The 17,420-nt window shown below is 39.3% G+C and overlaps 1 protein-coding gene across 1 annotated transcript; it reads left to right on the top strand.

The window, feature by feature from the left end:
* The first annotated feature begins 2,606 nt into the window (after positions 1-2,606).
* SPCS3 (signal peptidase complex subunit 3) lies at positions 2,607-10,817 on the top strand. Its single transcript, XM_062575786.1, has 5 exons — positions 2,607-2,930; positions 5,563-5,638; positions 8,235-8,309; positions 9,731-9,846; positions 10,377-10,817. The coding sequence occupies exons 1-5, from the start codon at positions 2,788-2,790 to the stop codon at positions 10,507-10,509; spliced, it is 543 nt and encodes a 180-aa protein (XP_062431770.1). The 5' UTR covers positions 2,607-2,787; the 3' UTR covers positions 10,510-10,817.
* The last annotated feature ends 6,603 nt before the right edge of the window (positions 10,818-17,420 follow it).

Below are 17,420 nucleotides of genomic sequence, written 5' to 3'. Positions count from 1 at the left end.
TTGCTCTGAAATTGTAATGAATCAGTTCCTGAATAACCAATACCATTTCTCTTTCCCTGCATACTGCGCTTTTATGTGTCATTTTAGCCTGGGGAAGAGAAGACTGAGGGGTGGGATCTTATCAATGTCTACAAGTACCTGAAGGGAGGGTGTCAAGGGGATGGGGACAAACTCTTTTCAGTTGTCCTGTGCAACAGGACAAGGGGGAATGGGCAAAAACTGAATCACAGGAAGTTCCACCTGACCGCGAGGGGGAATTTCTTCCCTGTGAGAGTGACGGAGCACTGGAGCAGGTTGCTCAGAGAGGTTGTGGAGTCTCCTTCTCTGGAGATATTCAAGGCCCACCTGGATGCAACCCTGTCTAACATGCTCTAGGTGACCCTGCAGGGAGGTTGGACTAGATGATCTCCAGAGGTCCCTTCCAACCTTACTATTCCTAAAGGATATCTAAAGGAACTTTTGGAATAAATCCAAGAGAACGTAACCAACAGCTGCATTTATACATCTGTCTTAAGAATACAGATCTAACCTGAATTTGGTTAAAGAGCTGACCTTTTTCACTTCAACCTTGTCCAGGTACTCAACTGCTGCCTTGGAAATCTCACTACTTTACTCGTACAATTACTGCTTCAGCTCCCTAAGTTTTCACCAGCAGCAGAGTTGTTTAATATCTAACCAAAAACTCTTAATTAGCAACTATAAGAACTAAAAGCAAGAGCAAAGACAATTTTTTTGTTTGCAGATACAAGAGAAAAGCAAATACAGATACAGTTACATATACTCAGGCTGCATAGAAATGTTGACCATTCATACTTTTTTTCCCTCCACTTCTGTTCCCCTACCCTTATCTACAAAAGTTTGATTTCTTCCCTCAGGCTCTGAGCTGAAATCTCAGTTACAGGGGATATAGAAACAAGACCATTATTACATATCATGTATTTTTCAGAACAGCCTGACAATTAGCACCTTCCTCCCCCTATCTCCTTGAGGCCTTCCACCTTTTCAGACCCCAGTGTCTTCTCAGCTCCCTTTCCTACTCCCTGACTTTGCAGCATTGCCATCTAAGCATTGCAAAGAGAAAGTTAAATATAACTGAACTACTGCTGACACCTGTTGTCAGCCCTAAGTATTTTTTCTTGTTAACCAGGCCTAGTAATCTACTGAATACAGTGAAATGTACAAAAAATATCACTGTGCAGACTAGGGGAACACGGGGGAGGGAGGGGACTGTTTCTCACCCAGACTTAGTGCACAGACTTCTAGAGGAAGGGGAGAGAAAATCATGTCACATGCTCTTCCTCTCCCCCTTCCTCAGACTCATCATATCATCTGTTCTTGGGCTTGTAACCCAGAAGTTCAGGGTGCAGGAATGGGAGTCAGTTCAGGGGCCTGGAAAGATGAGATGGAAACAAACTTGTTAGATAAGTTCAGTTTTGCTAGCAGCTCTCTTCACTTCACACAAATCTTCACCCAACAGGGTGAAGGACTGCCCCATTCTGGAAACAGTATGGGATCACTGAGCCATTTGGTAAAGAAGAAAATTCTAAGGAGAAGCTTATCCACTAAATGAGGTCTCTAGACATGAACAAAAATGCTAGATGATTTACTTAGATATCTATTCATTTCCACTTTATTACATACATACTGAATAACTGAAACACCAGGAAATCATATAAAGAATGACAAGGTATAATAGCAACTAAAGCAAAATATAGACATCAAAGAAAAAAATACCCTTCCCTCAAAGTTATTTCCATTTTATTATATGACCACAGATCAAAAATCCACTAGAGACAGAAATACCAATTTCCCTCCAACAATAAATCTATTAGAAATGCAACAGGTGACAGAGTTAACTCACAACACACACCTGACTTTTTAATAACTCATTTTTTTCCAAAATTGTTCATGAAATAGTGCAGGAATAAATACAGTAAGCAGTAGCAACGAGGATGCCAAAGAGCAGCTACAAGTTGCTTGTACACTAAGCCCTGCTCTGAGGGGACACGGCTGCACCTCCATCACACAGTACTCTGCACCAACTCAGCTACAACCGAGCACAGAGGCAATTCCCAGAGCCACACATGACACAGGCAAACTGTTGTGATACCTGACTACCCACAACAAATAATAATAATAATAATAATAATAATTCAGCTACAGAGTACTGAATGATGCAGGCACTTATCTTCAAGTCTTTTTTCTGCTTTGAGCCAGACCTATCAGTGGACAAATAAACACACAAAACTATTGTACAAGCTCCTTTATAAAAATCGGTAACTTGACACAAAATCTGGTAAGAAACAGAAAGAGCACAGTGCGAACGAAGAGCAGCTTTGCTATGCCCCAGAGAAGAAAGCCAGAGGCACAAAGCTGCCCCCGCACTCCGAAGGAGGGGAGGTGCCGCGGCGGCTGCGGGGCTCAGAGCAGCACCGCGCCTCCGAAGCTAGAGGCTAACGGGAAGGCGCCGGCCGCCGGGCTCGGCAGAAGACGAGGGACCGCCGGCGCCCGCCCAACGGCCGCGGCCGCCCAACGGCCGCCCAACGGCCGCGGCGGCCCCGCCCCACGGATGGGCGCGTTCGCGCCTCCCCCCAGCGGCCGCGCGCGCGCGCCGCAGCGCCTCTTCCTCTGCGGGCCTCAGGAAACGCGCCGCCGCCCGCCTCCTGCCGCGTCCCAGCGCCGCCGGGCCCCGCGGAGCCGCCCTCCACCTCCCGCCTCGGAGCTGCGGCTGGGTCGGGCCGGGAGCCTCGGAGCCTGCGTGGCGCGGCGGCCGGGCCGAGCGGGGAGATGAACACGGTGCTGTCCCGGGCCAACTCGCTCTTCGCCTTCTCGCTGAGCGTGATGGCGGCGCTCACCTTCGGCTGCTTCATCACCACCGCCTTCAAGGAGCGCAGCGTGCCCGTCAGCATCGCCGTCTCCCGGGTCGTGCTGTGAGTGCGGGGCGGGCGGCGCGGCCGCTGCTCGGCTCCCCCCGCCGCGGGCGGCGGGCGGGGGAGAAAGGGGGAGGCGGAGGGGAGCTGCGCTGGGGGCTCCGCGCCCTCGTGGGGGCCGGCTGGGACGGGTGGCCGCCCCCCGGGGACGGGGCGGCGCGCGAAGGGCCGTTACGGCCGCGGGGGGCCGTTAGGGCCCGCCGCCTCAAGGCAGCCCGGCGCGGCACTTCCTGTCGGCGGTCGCTGCTGCTCGTCTCCTTCTCCTTCTCCTCCTCCCCTTCCTCGCCAGTTGCACTGGCGTTTCGGCGAGGGCCGCGGAGGTCTCCGCTTCCTGCCCCGCTGCCGCCGCGCGGCCAATGAGGGAGCCCCACGACGGCGCTCCGCCGGCCCCGGGCGGGCGGGCGGGCGGGCGGGCCCCGCCGGCTGCCGTCTTCTCCCGGTATAAACTACTGGGCTTAAACTACTAACTTCTTTAGTATGTTAGCGGGAGCTGTTTGCGTAAAGGCATACAGTTTGCTCGCTTGAAAATACCATCTGGGTTTTCTGTAACAGGGTGGTGACTTATGGGGGGGGAATTCAAGAATAGGTAACAAAGGATCTCCCTTTTTGACACTTTATTTGAGGGGGGAGCAAGTTTCTAAATGAACATACAGTTTATCTCTGTAGTGCTCCTTTTTTTTTTTTTTTTCGTTAGTAGTTCCCTTAGAATTTTTTATGGTACAATATTTTGCTTCTTTGTGGATTCAGTGACAGTCGGTTACTTGGATGTTTGTATCTTTTCTGAACTGCACCAGAAGTAGACTATGTAATACCATATTGAAAGCATTTTACCCACATGACAAAAAGTGCTGATGCAGACTTGTGCCAGCAGAACTTTTTTTTGCAATTTTTTCAAGAGGAAACTCTGCCACAGAAAACCTCCAGCTAGATAAGTATGTATGATATGAAGGGCTATATTTTCACAAGTAGCTGAGCAGGAAAAGTAGCTTGCTCCCACCACTTAAAAAAAAATGTGGAGGTCTTGCTGCTACTTCTAGCTGTATAGTCCTTTACCAGAGCTGCACATGGAAGTGAGGCTCACTGGGTAATTTTTTTGAGCTGTTTTAACTCACTAACCCATCAAAATGTGTCAAATGTGTCCGCTTTTATTTTTCTTTTTTCTTTTTTCCTTTTTTTTATTTTTTTTTAGCTGGGTTTGTTTTCTGCCAGGTTAGTGAGTTAAAGCAGCTCATGCAGCAATCTGATGAGCTTTGGAGCTACCCCAAGGTAAGTGATAGGAGTGGATGGCTGGGAGGTTGGTTGAAAAGGGGAGATGAATACAAATGAAGAGTGGGAACTGCAGTCTTTTGGATGTATTGAGGACTACTCCTTCAAACAGCATAAAGCTGCCTTAAAAGCACATTTTGAGTGTTCTGGTGAACTGAAAAATGAGAGATGTCGTACTAATGCTCAACCTTGGGGAAATTTGTATTGCCAGGGGCTGTAGTGGTGCACAGATCTGGTATTAATGAAAGTAGCATGCCTTAGCTGCTGCTTGAACTCCTAAGAGGTGATATGCCTACCTCAGGTTGAGGCCCCCTTATTCTGAAATGAAGTCACATTCCTGATAAGAATTAATACTTAGAAAGATGTTGTTTTTTGCAATGGGAAGGAGATTCATGACTAATCTTAAATGGGGAGTTTTTAGTATTGGTTTTCTTAAATACTGTATTTAAAAGTGGGATTTTTTAATAGTTGATTAATATTTTTTTTCCTTGAGCTCACTAAACTTAGTTTTCATGGAATGGTATTTTCAGACTGGAATAAATGTAATGGACAAGTTCATAATTCCTAAAATCTTTCTGTTGAATTAGGAGTTAGGGTTCAGAGTTCATAGCCAACCCTGCTTATGGTATTCATAACTGTAGATAGTAGGTTTGGTAAATTGTTAAACTTTGTGAATACATCTGAAAGGATTTGCTGTCTTTCAGTGTTGGTTTCCAGTTTCTTTTTCCAGTGCAGTTTAGTTTGATTATGTCGAATTATTTCTCCAAATGCAAATTTGTAATAAAATACTGGGTATCAAACCTGTACTATTTAAATAGAGAGGAAAATAAGCATTTTCCTTATACTACTACTTAATAACTGTATGTACCAGAGGGAAATTTTGTAAGTTGTGTGAACTAAAAACATAAAACTCAGTTTATGAGAATGGTTGGAGTATCCTTTATGAGAATGAGCACTAGAGGCCTTTTTTTATGGAAAGCCTAGAAATAACTTTGAAAATGGTTGTCAGCAGATGCTGCTGATGTTTCAGTCAGCTTTGTAAATTTGGAGATGGCTAACTCATACTTTACTGTAATGAAAAGTAGTGCAATTTAGATATGGATTTTTGTAATCAGGAAAAAGTCCACATGCTGTTTTTATAACTTTTGTAGACTACTGTGGTATCAAGGCATCTCATTCAAAACTGCATCTCTGCAGCCTGCCAGGAGGCAGATACTGTTTTACTCTGATTACACTGTAGCCAAAAACCTTTAGAAGAAGGTACAGGAAGTGGATAAAAAGATTATGTAGCAAGAACTTGTCATTTATGTAAAATATACAAGAGAAATAATGAGAAAAGATAATTTTGTGTTTTGTTTTATCTTAGAAAAAATGTAGAAGATTTCACTGGACCTAGAGAAAGAAGTGATCTGGGATTCGTCACATTTGACATTACTGCAGATATCCTTAATAAAAAAAAATGGTTTGCAAATGTTTGAAATAAGAACATCTTAACATGTATTTTTGTTACCTTATAACCTTCAGATATTCAGGACTTGAGGGAGAAACAGCAATTTGTCTTGAAGTCTAAATTTGAAGCAGTGAAGGATAGTATTTTATATAACTGTGGCAATAAATTAGGTTCTATGGCTGGTGAACGATATGGGGCAAGTCGTTTTTTTCTTTTCATTGTACCTACTTTTAAAATAGGGCTCTAGTGAAATGCAGTGTTACTGTTAAGTGAGGTTTGTATTGGTGTTTTGAGGTGTGAATTAGTTCTAAGGATTACGGGATTATGTAACGTGCTATTTTGACTGTCACACTGAGTCTAAAGAACTCCAGTGCAACTTTCAAACTCATTTTGTTGTGAGGGCATGGCTTTTCAAAATTCTGTCTTCCTCATAGTCATATACAAGTAACTGTCTCGCTTTCAAAATAAAAAGTAGTCATAGTCCTTTACTTGCTGAGATACTGAATTATCAAAGAATAGTGTGAAAATCATCAAGAAGCATATGAAGTTCTACAAAATTCGTCACATTCTTTCTCATTGCTGCTATCTTTGTACAACTTCTCTTCTTCTTGGCTTCTCTGATAGCCTACTTTTTATTTGGTGGTGTTGGGATATTTGTTCGTTTTTTGTTCCGGGATGGATTATTTGACAGTAGAAGGGAATCGCTATTAAGATCTGGAGTCTTGAAATAAAAATTCTGTATTTTCTGCAGAAACTAATATCAAAGATGAGGCAGTATGTCTTATGTCAGTTAGGTAATTACACTTAGCTTTGTTTTGAAACTGATTTGAGATTGCTGGGCTTTTCTCCATCCCCCATTTCTTGCCACTGTCTTAGGCACGACATTGATCTCCTCTGTGCTTCACTTTTTCTGTTGTGGAGAATAATACATTGTGCAAAGCAAATGAAAGAAAACATAAATCTTGAATGGATGTGAAAGCTAGATAAATAGGTTAATTGGATTTTGCAGGTTTTTGATGCACAGTAATCGGAGGCTTTATCATCTGGAAGCATGGAGCAGGTGAACTCCTAAGTCTGAGTTTTACCTCTGAAATGCTTATATGTATCAAAACGAGACAAATTGAATCATATTCTATTGGAGGAGGAGTGAGAGGGAGAAAGGGGACCTCTGGAAAAAACATTCTTTAAAAACAATTAGTCTGCAATATGTGGACCTAAAAGATTCCATGATTTAGGTGAGGGTTTTTTTTTTTTTGAGTAGCAGTAGTATTAAATTTGCTTATAAAACCTTTATGTAATCTGTGTGCCCAACGTAAATAAATCTTGCTGCTCCACAGTGTTTGGAGTTACAAATACAACTTTTTTTGATAAAAGTCCTAAAAGTTTATTGGTATATTTGTTCTCCTAGTTACAAAGGAGACACATTGTTAGTCCCAGTGGGAATTAAATAAAATCACTGTTACAGAAAGCAACTAGGGAAGGAGAAGAGACAGTTCTCACAAGCTGTAGTTAAAATATCTAACATGATAATTCATAATATTCACCATGTTTGTTAACATGGTGAACTTGAGGAATTACTTTGTTTCTCATTTTTTTTCCAGTCAGGTGACTAAAAATATTCAAGTAAAATAGTTCCAGCTGTTCTTGTGGAAACAGCAGTCAACTAGTTTACTCTTTACTTACCTTTTGAATTAAGGCTAAAAACATGATTCTGAGTTGGGATAAACAGAACAAGATGGAGAGATTTTTGAGACTGGCCCAGGGAATCAGTTTCATTTATTTGTCGAGGTAATGGAGAATGGAATAAAAAAAAAAGCCTATCTTTTTGTGTTAGGAATGAAAGAGTTTAACAGCTAATCTTCATTGTCAGTTAAATGGTGTTTTCCTCATCAGTTGTACAGGATGAATTTTATTGTTAGATGAACAACAGAAAAGTATTTAAAGTATCAGATTGTTAGTGTAATAAAGCTATCTCAAATAGTTGTCAGTTCTTTATTGTTGATCAAAAATTTGAGCAGAGTTTTCTTACAGTTTGGCTGATTTTTCTTGTAGCATGTAGGTAAATGAATTTGATAATTCATAATGATGCTTTCAATATGGTATTTCTTTTTTTTAACGTGGTATTACAGGCTCTTTGAGACTGTAATGCTGCACTCTACCCATTTCATACGTGTTTATGTATTGTTTGATGCTATTGGATCTGGGTCCATAGTTAGACATCAGTGTTCTTTCAGTGTAAATAGCCTGAAGACATTCAGTAAATTTTGTCTTTAATGTTTTATAGAAGACTGACTAGCAGTAGATTCTGGTTACTAGCTTATAATGCCAAGTACAGATCTCTTAAAACATTTGAGGAAATCATCTCTCTGTAATGAAATCTAATTTTGTGGTTGTGGGTTTTTTGGTTAATTTAGGTAATGAAAGTACCTGTTAAGACTCTTCGAAAGGCACTGATTTATAAGTAAGATGAGAATTGCTGAAATGTAAACTCACTGCAATTTATCATAGTCTAGTAAATTAGTCATTATCTAGTAAAAAAAATCGGATTGTGTAAGTACAATGTGTTATTTTTCTTAACTTGCATACATCTGCAGAGTATATTTGACTGGAATGTTAAACAATTGTTTCTATATTTGTCTGCAGAATATTCAACAAAAAACAATGTAAGTATCAAAAAAAAAGTCAAAGCCATTACCCATTTTGTATTGCAGCTATTTTTAACATCCTGTAGTGCTGTTGGGAAGAACTAAGGCACCAGTATTTCCTACCAGCTTGGACTGGTTTCACTGGACTTCACAATTTATTTCATCAACCAGTTTTACTGGAGGGGCAGAGAGGTTCAAAAACTGATGAAACGTGACTTAGTGTGTGCCCAGCAGAGGGGGAAAAGAGTAATGCAAGCCTTGTCATTCACTTATAATAGTGGGCTGTAAATTACTTATTCTCACTCATTTATCCTTTTTGTTGTACTTTTCACTAACTTTCTGTAATTTGCTGCTGTTAAGAGACAGGATGTAGTGGCCTTTGCTCCTGTCAGGTGTAGTGGATCTTTTGTTCTTAGGTCACAGAACACAATCACAGAAATCATGTTAGTCTATGACACTTCTGTGTTATCTTCACCGATTTCTCAAAATTGTGACCTTTGTTGCTTCAATTGTTACACATTTTCACTTTGGATATCTGCTAGCTTTTTTTCATTTACCTGACAGGAGCTGTGTTGAGCAGTTTATTGAAATTATTTTAATAATGTTGCCATGGCAATATGGTGTTTTGAATTCTAGTTTAAGCTAGTGTGGTCATGTTGCAAGGATGGAGTGAAGGTTTGGATTCTTTTTACTCACAGAAACTATCTCCTTACTTCTTCCTTTTTAAAAAATATATATATTATGAATTCCAGTGGATATTTCCGTTTGTGTAGGATTCTTATTGGCGACTGGGACTTCATTATCTTGTTTCCTATTTAATTTATTTTTATGCTAGTTCTCATAAATAAGCACATTGAGAAATACTTTATATAAATGGTACCATAAGTTACTAAATAGGAGTATAAACAATATGTCATCCTGACTGGATAATTAACTCAAAAGAACAGTATTATTGTATTTAAGAACTTAGGATATGTATTTTTTGAGGTATTCATACAACTGTACCCATGCTTGCATTTCAAACAGATTTTTTTTTCCATTAAAGCAAAAATGTTATATTCTTTGGCAGTGTAATGATGATACGATTCAAATCTTTCATTTGAAATGAAGTCTAAATACTGTTTTTAGGAAAAAAAGCTTATCTTTAGAATTCAGAAGGAACATTCATCATACTCTGTAGTCTTTGAAATCTTCTGATCCTTAAAATAGCTTCATCATGTTTTATTGAACCGTTTTCTTGTTGTTTCTGTTCATTCTATGTCACACTTCATAATTCAACAGTACTTTCACTCCCCTATGCATTATTTGTTAAATTATTTTTATGGATTTCAAGTGTGTACTTCAAATTCAGGTTTCCTAGATGGATAATGCTTTGAAAGTTCAGTTATTGGCTATGCTCTTACGTTAGCTTGCTGATTTAATTATAATTGTATTCTTAGGCTCTGAACCAAGTAGTCCTTTGGGACAAGATCATCTTGAGAGGAGATAACCCAAGGCTGTTCTTAAAAGATATGAAGTCAAAATACTTTTTCTTTGATGATGGAAATGGTCTCAAGTAAGTAAATCATTTTTCTTCATAGTAACTTGATTTACTTACTTTGCATTTTACATGCCTCTTGGTGTTGCTGTGGTAGGAAAACTGTATTCTTTTGATACATTGTTTCAGTCTGTTGCCTGTTTGTAGTTTGACTGATGGGATGTCTTTATCCAAAGGTCACATTCTGTTTCTGTAGACTGGAAAACAGCTAATAACAGCAGTAGGCTGCAGGGCTTCTACTTCTGATATATTGTCTATCTGCAGAGTTGGTTCTGTGCTGGCAGAGTTGGTTCTGTGCTGGCAGCCATGGCATACACTTAACTCCTTCAGAGTTGGGTAATAATAGAAAAATTCTTACCTTGAGAATGGGCAATATTTTGTAAAGTAACTGAAGATAGAAAGTTACTGTATCCTTATGTGAAATTCAAAAGCCCCTTTTCTCTGGATCAGGAAAACTATTTGTATCCTAAATTAGTTAATCTGAGTATTTGTTAATTAAATTAGTTGCTTTGAGTATTTGTGCTGATAATTCTTTGTTGATTTTGCAGGGGAAACAGGAACGTCACTTTGACTCTCTCCTGGAACGTTGTACCAAACGCTGGCATTCTACCTCTTGTGACAGGTTCAGGACATGTGTCTGTTCCTTTCCCAGATACCTATGAAACAACAAAAAGTTATTAAATTATAATATTGAATCCTAAGCAACATATTTTTATACTTGTATATTGTGAATAAATTTTATTGCGATTTCTTCTCCCATCCCATGCAGCCCTTCAATATAAGGTACTTAATTTCCTCAGGTCTAACAGCATAGGAAAGGGAAATGAAAGTTCACTTTTTTAAATAAACTTCCTTTAAGTTTCAGCTTCAATGTTTAATTGCTGAGTTACAATTTGGGGTTTTTCTTTTGTTTTGGAAAACTGAGGACTCTCTTTGCTGACCACTTCGGTGTAGGTCTGCCTTTTAAATAAACATCTTAAAACCAGAAACTAGCCTGGTTGTTTTTTAAGGTACTGTGTGTAAAACTCAAATAACTATTCAATTAAATACCTCTCCAGAGTCATGTACCTGAAGGAACTAGCTATTCTGTATTAATGCTTTTGCTAAATGCATGCGTAGCATGTTACAGTAGGGTAGACCTGCTCCTTTTAGAACTGCCAACAGCTGCTTTGGAAACTGATGGTTTGTTATCAGTCTGTCAGCTTGGAGATCTCATCTGAGTGCATTAATGTAATAAGTCTGCAGTTCTGTGTTATAAAGCACTTTAGTAGCTGCATATAACATAGATAATGCATGTGACAGCTAGAAGAAAAACAATTCTTTTTCAGTGTATTAAACATAAATCAGCTTTAAAAATGCTTTTTAACAGACTGACTACACAGCAACCTTTTTTTCTTTTTTTTTTTTTTTTTTTTTGTTTGTTTATTTGAATGGGATCTACTTGGCAATAAAAAAAGAACACACCTGTTCCAGGGTTTGCTGGGATAACTAGGTGTTGAAATAGCCCTTCATAGCTAGGAATGGGACAGATGTTCTCCAAAAGAGTCCAGGAAAACATTTAAGAAATACAGGATTTCTGACAGCAGTGTAAGAGGAGCCCAGACTGATTTACTGCTTTGGATTTGGACATAGGTTTACCCACAAGTCCTTGATTTGCACCAACCACAAAAGATTGGAGTGTAGCAGTTCCATAAGGAATTTCAGTCACTGCCTCTACTGAAAAAGATGTTGCCTATCTCTGGCCGCACATCCTAATGTGTTCTTCCTCCTTCAGCTACAGGCACAAATGCTTGTCATAGTAGAATGGAGAGGAAAAAAGGCAGTGTGCAAGGATTGGGTCTTGGTAATAATGATGGTTTGTACTTATCAACTAGTGTTTCAAACTGGGAAAAGGTAGTGGAGAGGCATGTTGCCAGTATTAATCTTCTGACATAGAATTTGAGCAAACTTTGGTAGACCCGAGATCCACTTCTAATAACAAAAACTTTTTTAGAAGTTGATTTATTGCCAAACACATGGAATGTTCTGACTGAGATGAAGATTTTCAGAAAGAGCAAATATCTGAAATTAAAGCTAAAAAGGAGCTTTTTAATATTACAAATCATGAACAATAATACAGAAACAGAAGATAATTGCAGTGTGACAAACCTTCAGAAGAAGAGATACAGAAGATTGAAAGGTAAAGATTGGAACACAAATGAAAAAGATGAAGACAGAATACTAAATTATGTCTGGATAAAAAGCTCGTCATTGATTTTAATTTGTCCTGCATTTTAGACAAGAATACGATTACTGAAATTGGAAGTTTTAGTTCAAGACAGAAATTTAGTTTTCTGTACCATATTTAGACCAGCTGTGTAGAACTAAAAACAATGCATGCAACTGTTCTCTTTTTTTCTCACTGGTAAACTGTGGTCTGCAATGGGACAGCTGCACCTAATGAGAAACTTCCCTTAGGGAGACTGTTCTTCATAACTTACTATTCTATATCTTTAGTTTTCCTCTGAAGAATGTAAAGTCCATCATCATGAAAAGGGTAATGGAATACTTTAGCTACAGGTGATACTTTCTGTGAAGTATCTTTAAGAGTGTGCTAATTATCTCTCTCCCTGCTCTCTGCATGCTCCCTTTTCCCTAAAGTGGAAAAAAAAAAATAAAGGTGCCTTGGCCTTTATATATCCTTTTTATTTGCTAAACTAGAGATACTATGTTTTTTCAGAGTATGCTCAGCACTCTCATATGTTTGTAAGGTGCATCATACATGGTAATTTTAACACTGTTAAGACTTGACTTTCAAATGTACACTTGAAAATTGTGACGATGCTTTGTAAAGAAGCTGATCACTAATTGTGTTTCTTAGCTAGAAAAAAAAAATACATGTTCACCTACTCCTTTGGAATGGTTATTAGATGAACACTGTCTTAGTATTTTGTGTTGAGGGTATGTGCTGAAGGTTATATTGCAATCTTGCTGCCTTTTGGTACAGATACCATCCTTCAAGGCACTGTTAGAGTAGGGGACCCTGAATGACTTGCAGCATGTCTGTCTGGCAGTGACTCATGGCTGGAGTGAGCTTTGATCCTACCTAGAGCAAACTTAAAAATCCAGCAGAGGTTGCGTATGTGTTTCTGTGGCCTGTTTGCCTTGAACTTTGTACTTGGAGCAGCTTTCCTACTAGTATTAATGAGCCCACTTGTTGCACTTGCTGGCATCACTGCAGTATTGGCATAAAATTAACACACAACTATTTTCTGCAGAAAACACTGTTTTGAGTAGCAAGGGTGCAAACGAGGAGGCTAGAGCCAGGAATATTGGAATTCAAACAGCATGTGTTAAGTAACAGGTAATTCTTAGCTGGGGCATAAAACAGGTAACTAGGAGGGATTGCATGCCTTTTGGTCTGTAGCGTGCAAAAGATAAACCCTAATAGGAGGCTAGGTAAATTGGTGTATACTGATACTATTTTCAGTAAAAGTGGTGATCATACTGAAGCGCCACTCAATAAAACACAAAAACCCCACAATTAAACGAAATAGGCAATCAGCACTCCTGCTGGATTTAAGGTGAAAAATAAATGAGCTTGCTACCCTTGAAAAGGGATTTTTGACTCCATTCCCTGCTTTTGACTACAGGGGGGGGTGCAGTCTTCTCTTTTGTAATGAACTGACCTGATAGTACTGACTAGAGAGAACGAATTTGCTTTTAAAAAGGGAACTTAATTTTTTTAGTTATTTCTGAATTGCTATTTACCTGGGCTACAAGTAGGTATATTTTCTTTGCTGGAGTATCAATGAGAGCTGTTTACAAAAATTTAAAAATATTTCCACAGCAATATTTTTGGACAATTTTTTGTTGTCAGCATACTCTTGTGAATTTTAGTTCTCTGAACATGTGCTGCTTTCCAAAAGACCAGCATAATCGGCCACTGTACCATCCTTTTTTTTTCCTGTGCTTTGATATGAAATCTATGTATTGCTTTAAAGAATTAAATGTTACACAAAATTTAATACCATCACACAGAAGGAAGACAGAGCTTAATTATTTTTAGAGATAATTGGATGAATGGTTTGTTTTCATTGAGAAATACTTAGTTGATTTTTTTTGTAAGTTACTTTCCAAAATGTTTGCTGAAGCTTATTTCTTGTGGCTTGGCATTCAGCTGCTTTTTCCTGGATCATTTGGTAGCCTTCTTCTAGTGAATTTAAAGGCCATCAATGAAAGAGATGTTTTAACTAGAAAGACTGTCAAAAACGTCATAGATAAATGTACATTCTTTCAGCAGAAATGGTATATTTCTGTCAGCAAACAGTTGCACAATTTTGAGATCATGCATCATGCTTGATGTTGTTCTAAGCTTTCCCAGAAAAGAGTTATAATCAGTTTGAGGTGAGCACTTTTGAGCAACCTTAAGAGATGAAGAAACTATTACTGAGTTTGTGCTGAAGTTCTTAGAAAAGAGAACTTGGTTTTATCGTGAGGGCAAGGTGAGTGTGGATGAGCACTTACGTGATGCCGCAATTGCTTGCTTTCGTCTTCCCAGCCACAGAGCAGGACAGGAGGCTCTGTTCTCTTCTTGGGTCAAGGAGTAAGGAAGCAAAATCCTCAGCTCCTCTATTTAAAGCTTATTAAAAAATAAATTGACAACTATATCTTGTGATAATTCTCAATCTGTGTACTAAAAGAACCTTCTTTTAGGAAAATAAATGCCATGTAGTTCATCAACTACTCATTCTGTAGTTTTTCTTTCGCTGCATCTTATAAAAAAGTATTACTACCAACAGCTGCTTGTTCTCTTTGCTGTGTTACTAACTAAATAACAATGTTTTATGTACTGATGCATAGAGATGTATTCTTTAGCAACTATGATTTACTTAATGCAAAAAGGGCTGAAACCCTCTTGAAGCAAAAACACTTCTGACGTGTTTCAGAGAGCAATTTATTGAGGAGCTGGAGACAGGCATTCTTGTTTTAGGACCAAAAAATGCAAGCTCTTAAAGAAGCTTGGGTTTCCATTTACTGTTAAAAGCATGCAAAACGAAACAGAAAGCAAGGTTCTTCCAGGTACTGGAAGAACAATATTTTCTCCAAGTATGTATCAGAAAATACACAGAAAACAAGTATTTGAAGAGATTTTAAATTTAAGGATTTTTGTAATTTAGTTGGCTTCCTCATGTTGGAAGAAAATTGAGATTTTTCTACATTAAAACAGTTCGTGCAAACAAACAGGCATATACTTTTTATCATGAAGTATCCCATTCTAAGCACATATGTAAATATTCATATTACACTAACCAGACCAGACACAGTTTTATTAAACAAAAAACAAAAAACAAAAAAAAAAAAGAAAGAAAAAGGGGGGAAAAAAAACAGCTTAAGTCAAACTGCTGTTGGATCTTTTTCTGGAGCGCTGCACCGCTCTCCTGGGAACACTCTTAGCTGTGTTCCCTGTGACTTTTTTTTAGAATCTGCAAATTCTTAGAGAGGTAAATATGACCTAGGCATTCCTCCATTAAGTTTTCTTTCTCCCCTAATATAGTGTTACACTAATATTCCTGTTATGCAAGTTAATATTTAGTTTGTCTGCCGGCAGCTGTTCTTAATTAACAGTTCATCTTCTCTTTTGTTTTCCCTGGGAAGATAATCTTCTCTCTCTTTTCTGTTTACTCCATACTCCTACGGTGTTCTGAACAACTAAGGATTTAATTATAAAATTCTAAATTCTCTTTGTATAAGCTACTTACGAAATAAACCTTTGAATCAATTTGTTAACATTATCTAGAATTACGAGTCACTTGCTTCAAAATAAAAATGATTGACTAAAATGCAACGTGTAGGAACAACTTGCTCTGCCCCCAATTTGCTCTTTATTGGTTACAGATGGGGCTTGGGTAGGTGATCACCATTAAGATGGTGTTTAGCTTGGTTACCACATGAATCCTCTCTGTCTTTATCCTACCGGTAAGATTTTCTACATAGCAATATATTTTGGATTTTTCTTTATTCTAATTTGTCTATAGTTTTTTAAGTCCTTTTTAGACTTTAATTATTGAGGAAGTTGTTTGTTTCTAGAATAGGAGTAATCAATTTTTAACTGAGACTTGACTTGTAATTTATTGCATATTTGTGAAGCTGTTTCAAACGCTTTTAATTTTTCAGTATACCTTGTCTGAATTGCATGGAGTTTACACGTTCCTTTTTTTGCTTAGAAGTGAAGTGAAAAATCTAACCTTTTAAATCTGGCAAGGATGTTTGAGGTTTCTTTAGCTCCTCTGTGCCCTCTGTACTTGTGAGAGAATTCAGTATAAATTAGGTGTGGAGAACTAGGTTACGCAGAGATTTTCCCGCTCTCGCGCGTCGATTAGCTGGCACGCAGACGCTGAACGAACCAGGATTCTGCCGTGCTTTAATTTTAGGAGACTATTGATCGATAGTTTTCTTTGAATGAGTCCTGTCTTACGCTGGGTTAAAGCCAATGCTCTACTGCAAATTTTAAAACGTTAGGCGCGGAAAAGGCCGAGGGAGGTTTCCCCTCCGTGCTCTGCTTCGGGCTGTGAGGAGCGTGGCCTTTGCGCCGCGCGGGCAGACCCCAGCGCCTCGCGGCCTCGCGAGACGGGTCCTTGCCGGCTCTCCGGCGAGGAGAGCGCCCTTGCTGGAGGAGCCTCTTGGGAAGCCGCCGAGCTGCAACGCGGGTTGTCCTCGTGCGACAGCAGATCCTCGCGCCGTGAGAGAAGAGGTGATTGCAGAAGCGCCGTCGCAAGCTACCGCGCGAAACGGGGGCCCCGGCTGGGGCGGGCTGCGCGGCGGCAGCGGTCGGCGGGGAGGACAGCTCTGCTCCCGTGTCAGGTAGTAGCGGAAGGTTGAGGTGAAGTTCGTTTACCTGTGATCAGGAAGCAAAAGCGAGGAGTTTGCAGCCGTTTAAATCTTGTTGTTGTTCTATCCTAATTTTATTTCTAGGAGTTAACTTCCTTCCTCCTTTCATTTCTTCTTCTCTTACCTTCTTCTTCTAACCCTGAAAGAAGAAAAGGGCTGAATTTTCTTTTTTGCAGCCTTCTGTCTCCCTCTAAATAGTATTTATTCTTTTTTTTTTTTTTTTTTTTTTCTTTTTTTTTTTTTTGCTTTGAGAACCTGAGCTTAGTGGAAAACATAGGGGAGCACTGGCGGCTCCAGTTTAGCTCTGTATGTGGTAGCAGCCACCACTGGCATTCTCCTTTATGGGGCTTCTCTTTTTCTCTTTTTTCCTTTTTTTTCTTTTTTTTTTTTTTTTAACATATAAAAAATAAGATGCAGAATTAAAGTAATTTGTACAATTTAAAGCTGTAATAAAATTATTTCAGATTATACACTTCATCACGTATATCCTCTGAGCATCCTGTATGAACTAGTGTAGACACTAAAACTAGCCAGAACTATCTGGCTTCTTAAGGCCTGACCCACTTCCAGCTGAAAAATGAGCTTTGCTTCATTGTAACCTCTCTGTCATGTCTTGCTCCCAAGTGGAGAATCTCGTTGCCGCTCGAGTTAATCGAAGGAGCATCCCTAAAAATGTGTAAGGCGGCATCAGGATACCTTGATTGAATTAAGACTCTTGACAC

This window comes from Rhea pennata, chromosome 4 (assembly GCF_028389875.1).
Source record: "Rhea pennata isolate bPtePen1 chromosome 4, bPtePen1.pri, whole genome shotgun sequence".
In the NCBI taxonomy this organism is placed as follows: domain Eukaryota; kingdom Metazoa; phylum Chordata; class Aves; order Rheiformes; family Rheidae; genus Rhea; species Rhea pennata.
Note: the sequence above shows the minus strand (reverse complement) of the source record. Positions and strands in the feature narration are given on the sequence as shown.

Excerpts from the sequence above, each read along its gene's own strand:
- SPCS3 (XM_062575786.1), top strand. The coding sequence starts at position 2,788 with ATGAACACGGTGCTGTCCCGGGCCAACTCGCTCTTCGCCTTCTCGCTG. Across the intron at positions 5,639-8,234 it reads CATTTGACATTACTGCAGAT|CTGCAGAGTATATTTGACTG; the intron begins ATCCTTAATAAA and ends ACTTGCATACAT. Across the intron at positions 8,310-9,730 it reads AATATTCAACAAAAAACAAT|GCTCTGAACCAAGTAGTCCT; the intron begins GTAAGTATCAAA and ends TTGTATTCTTAG.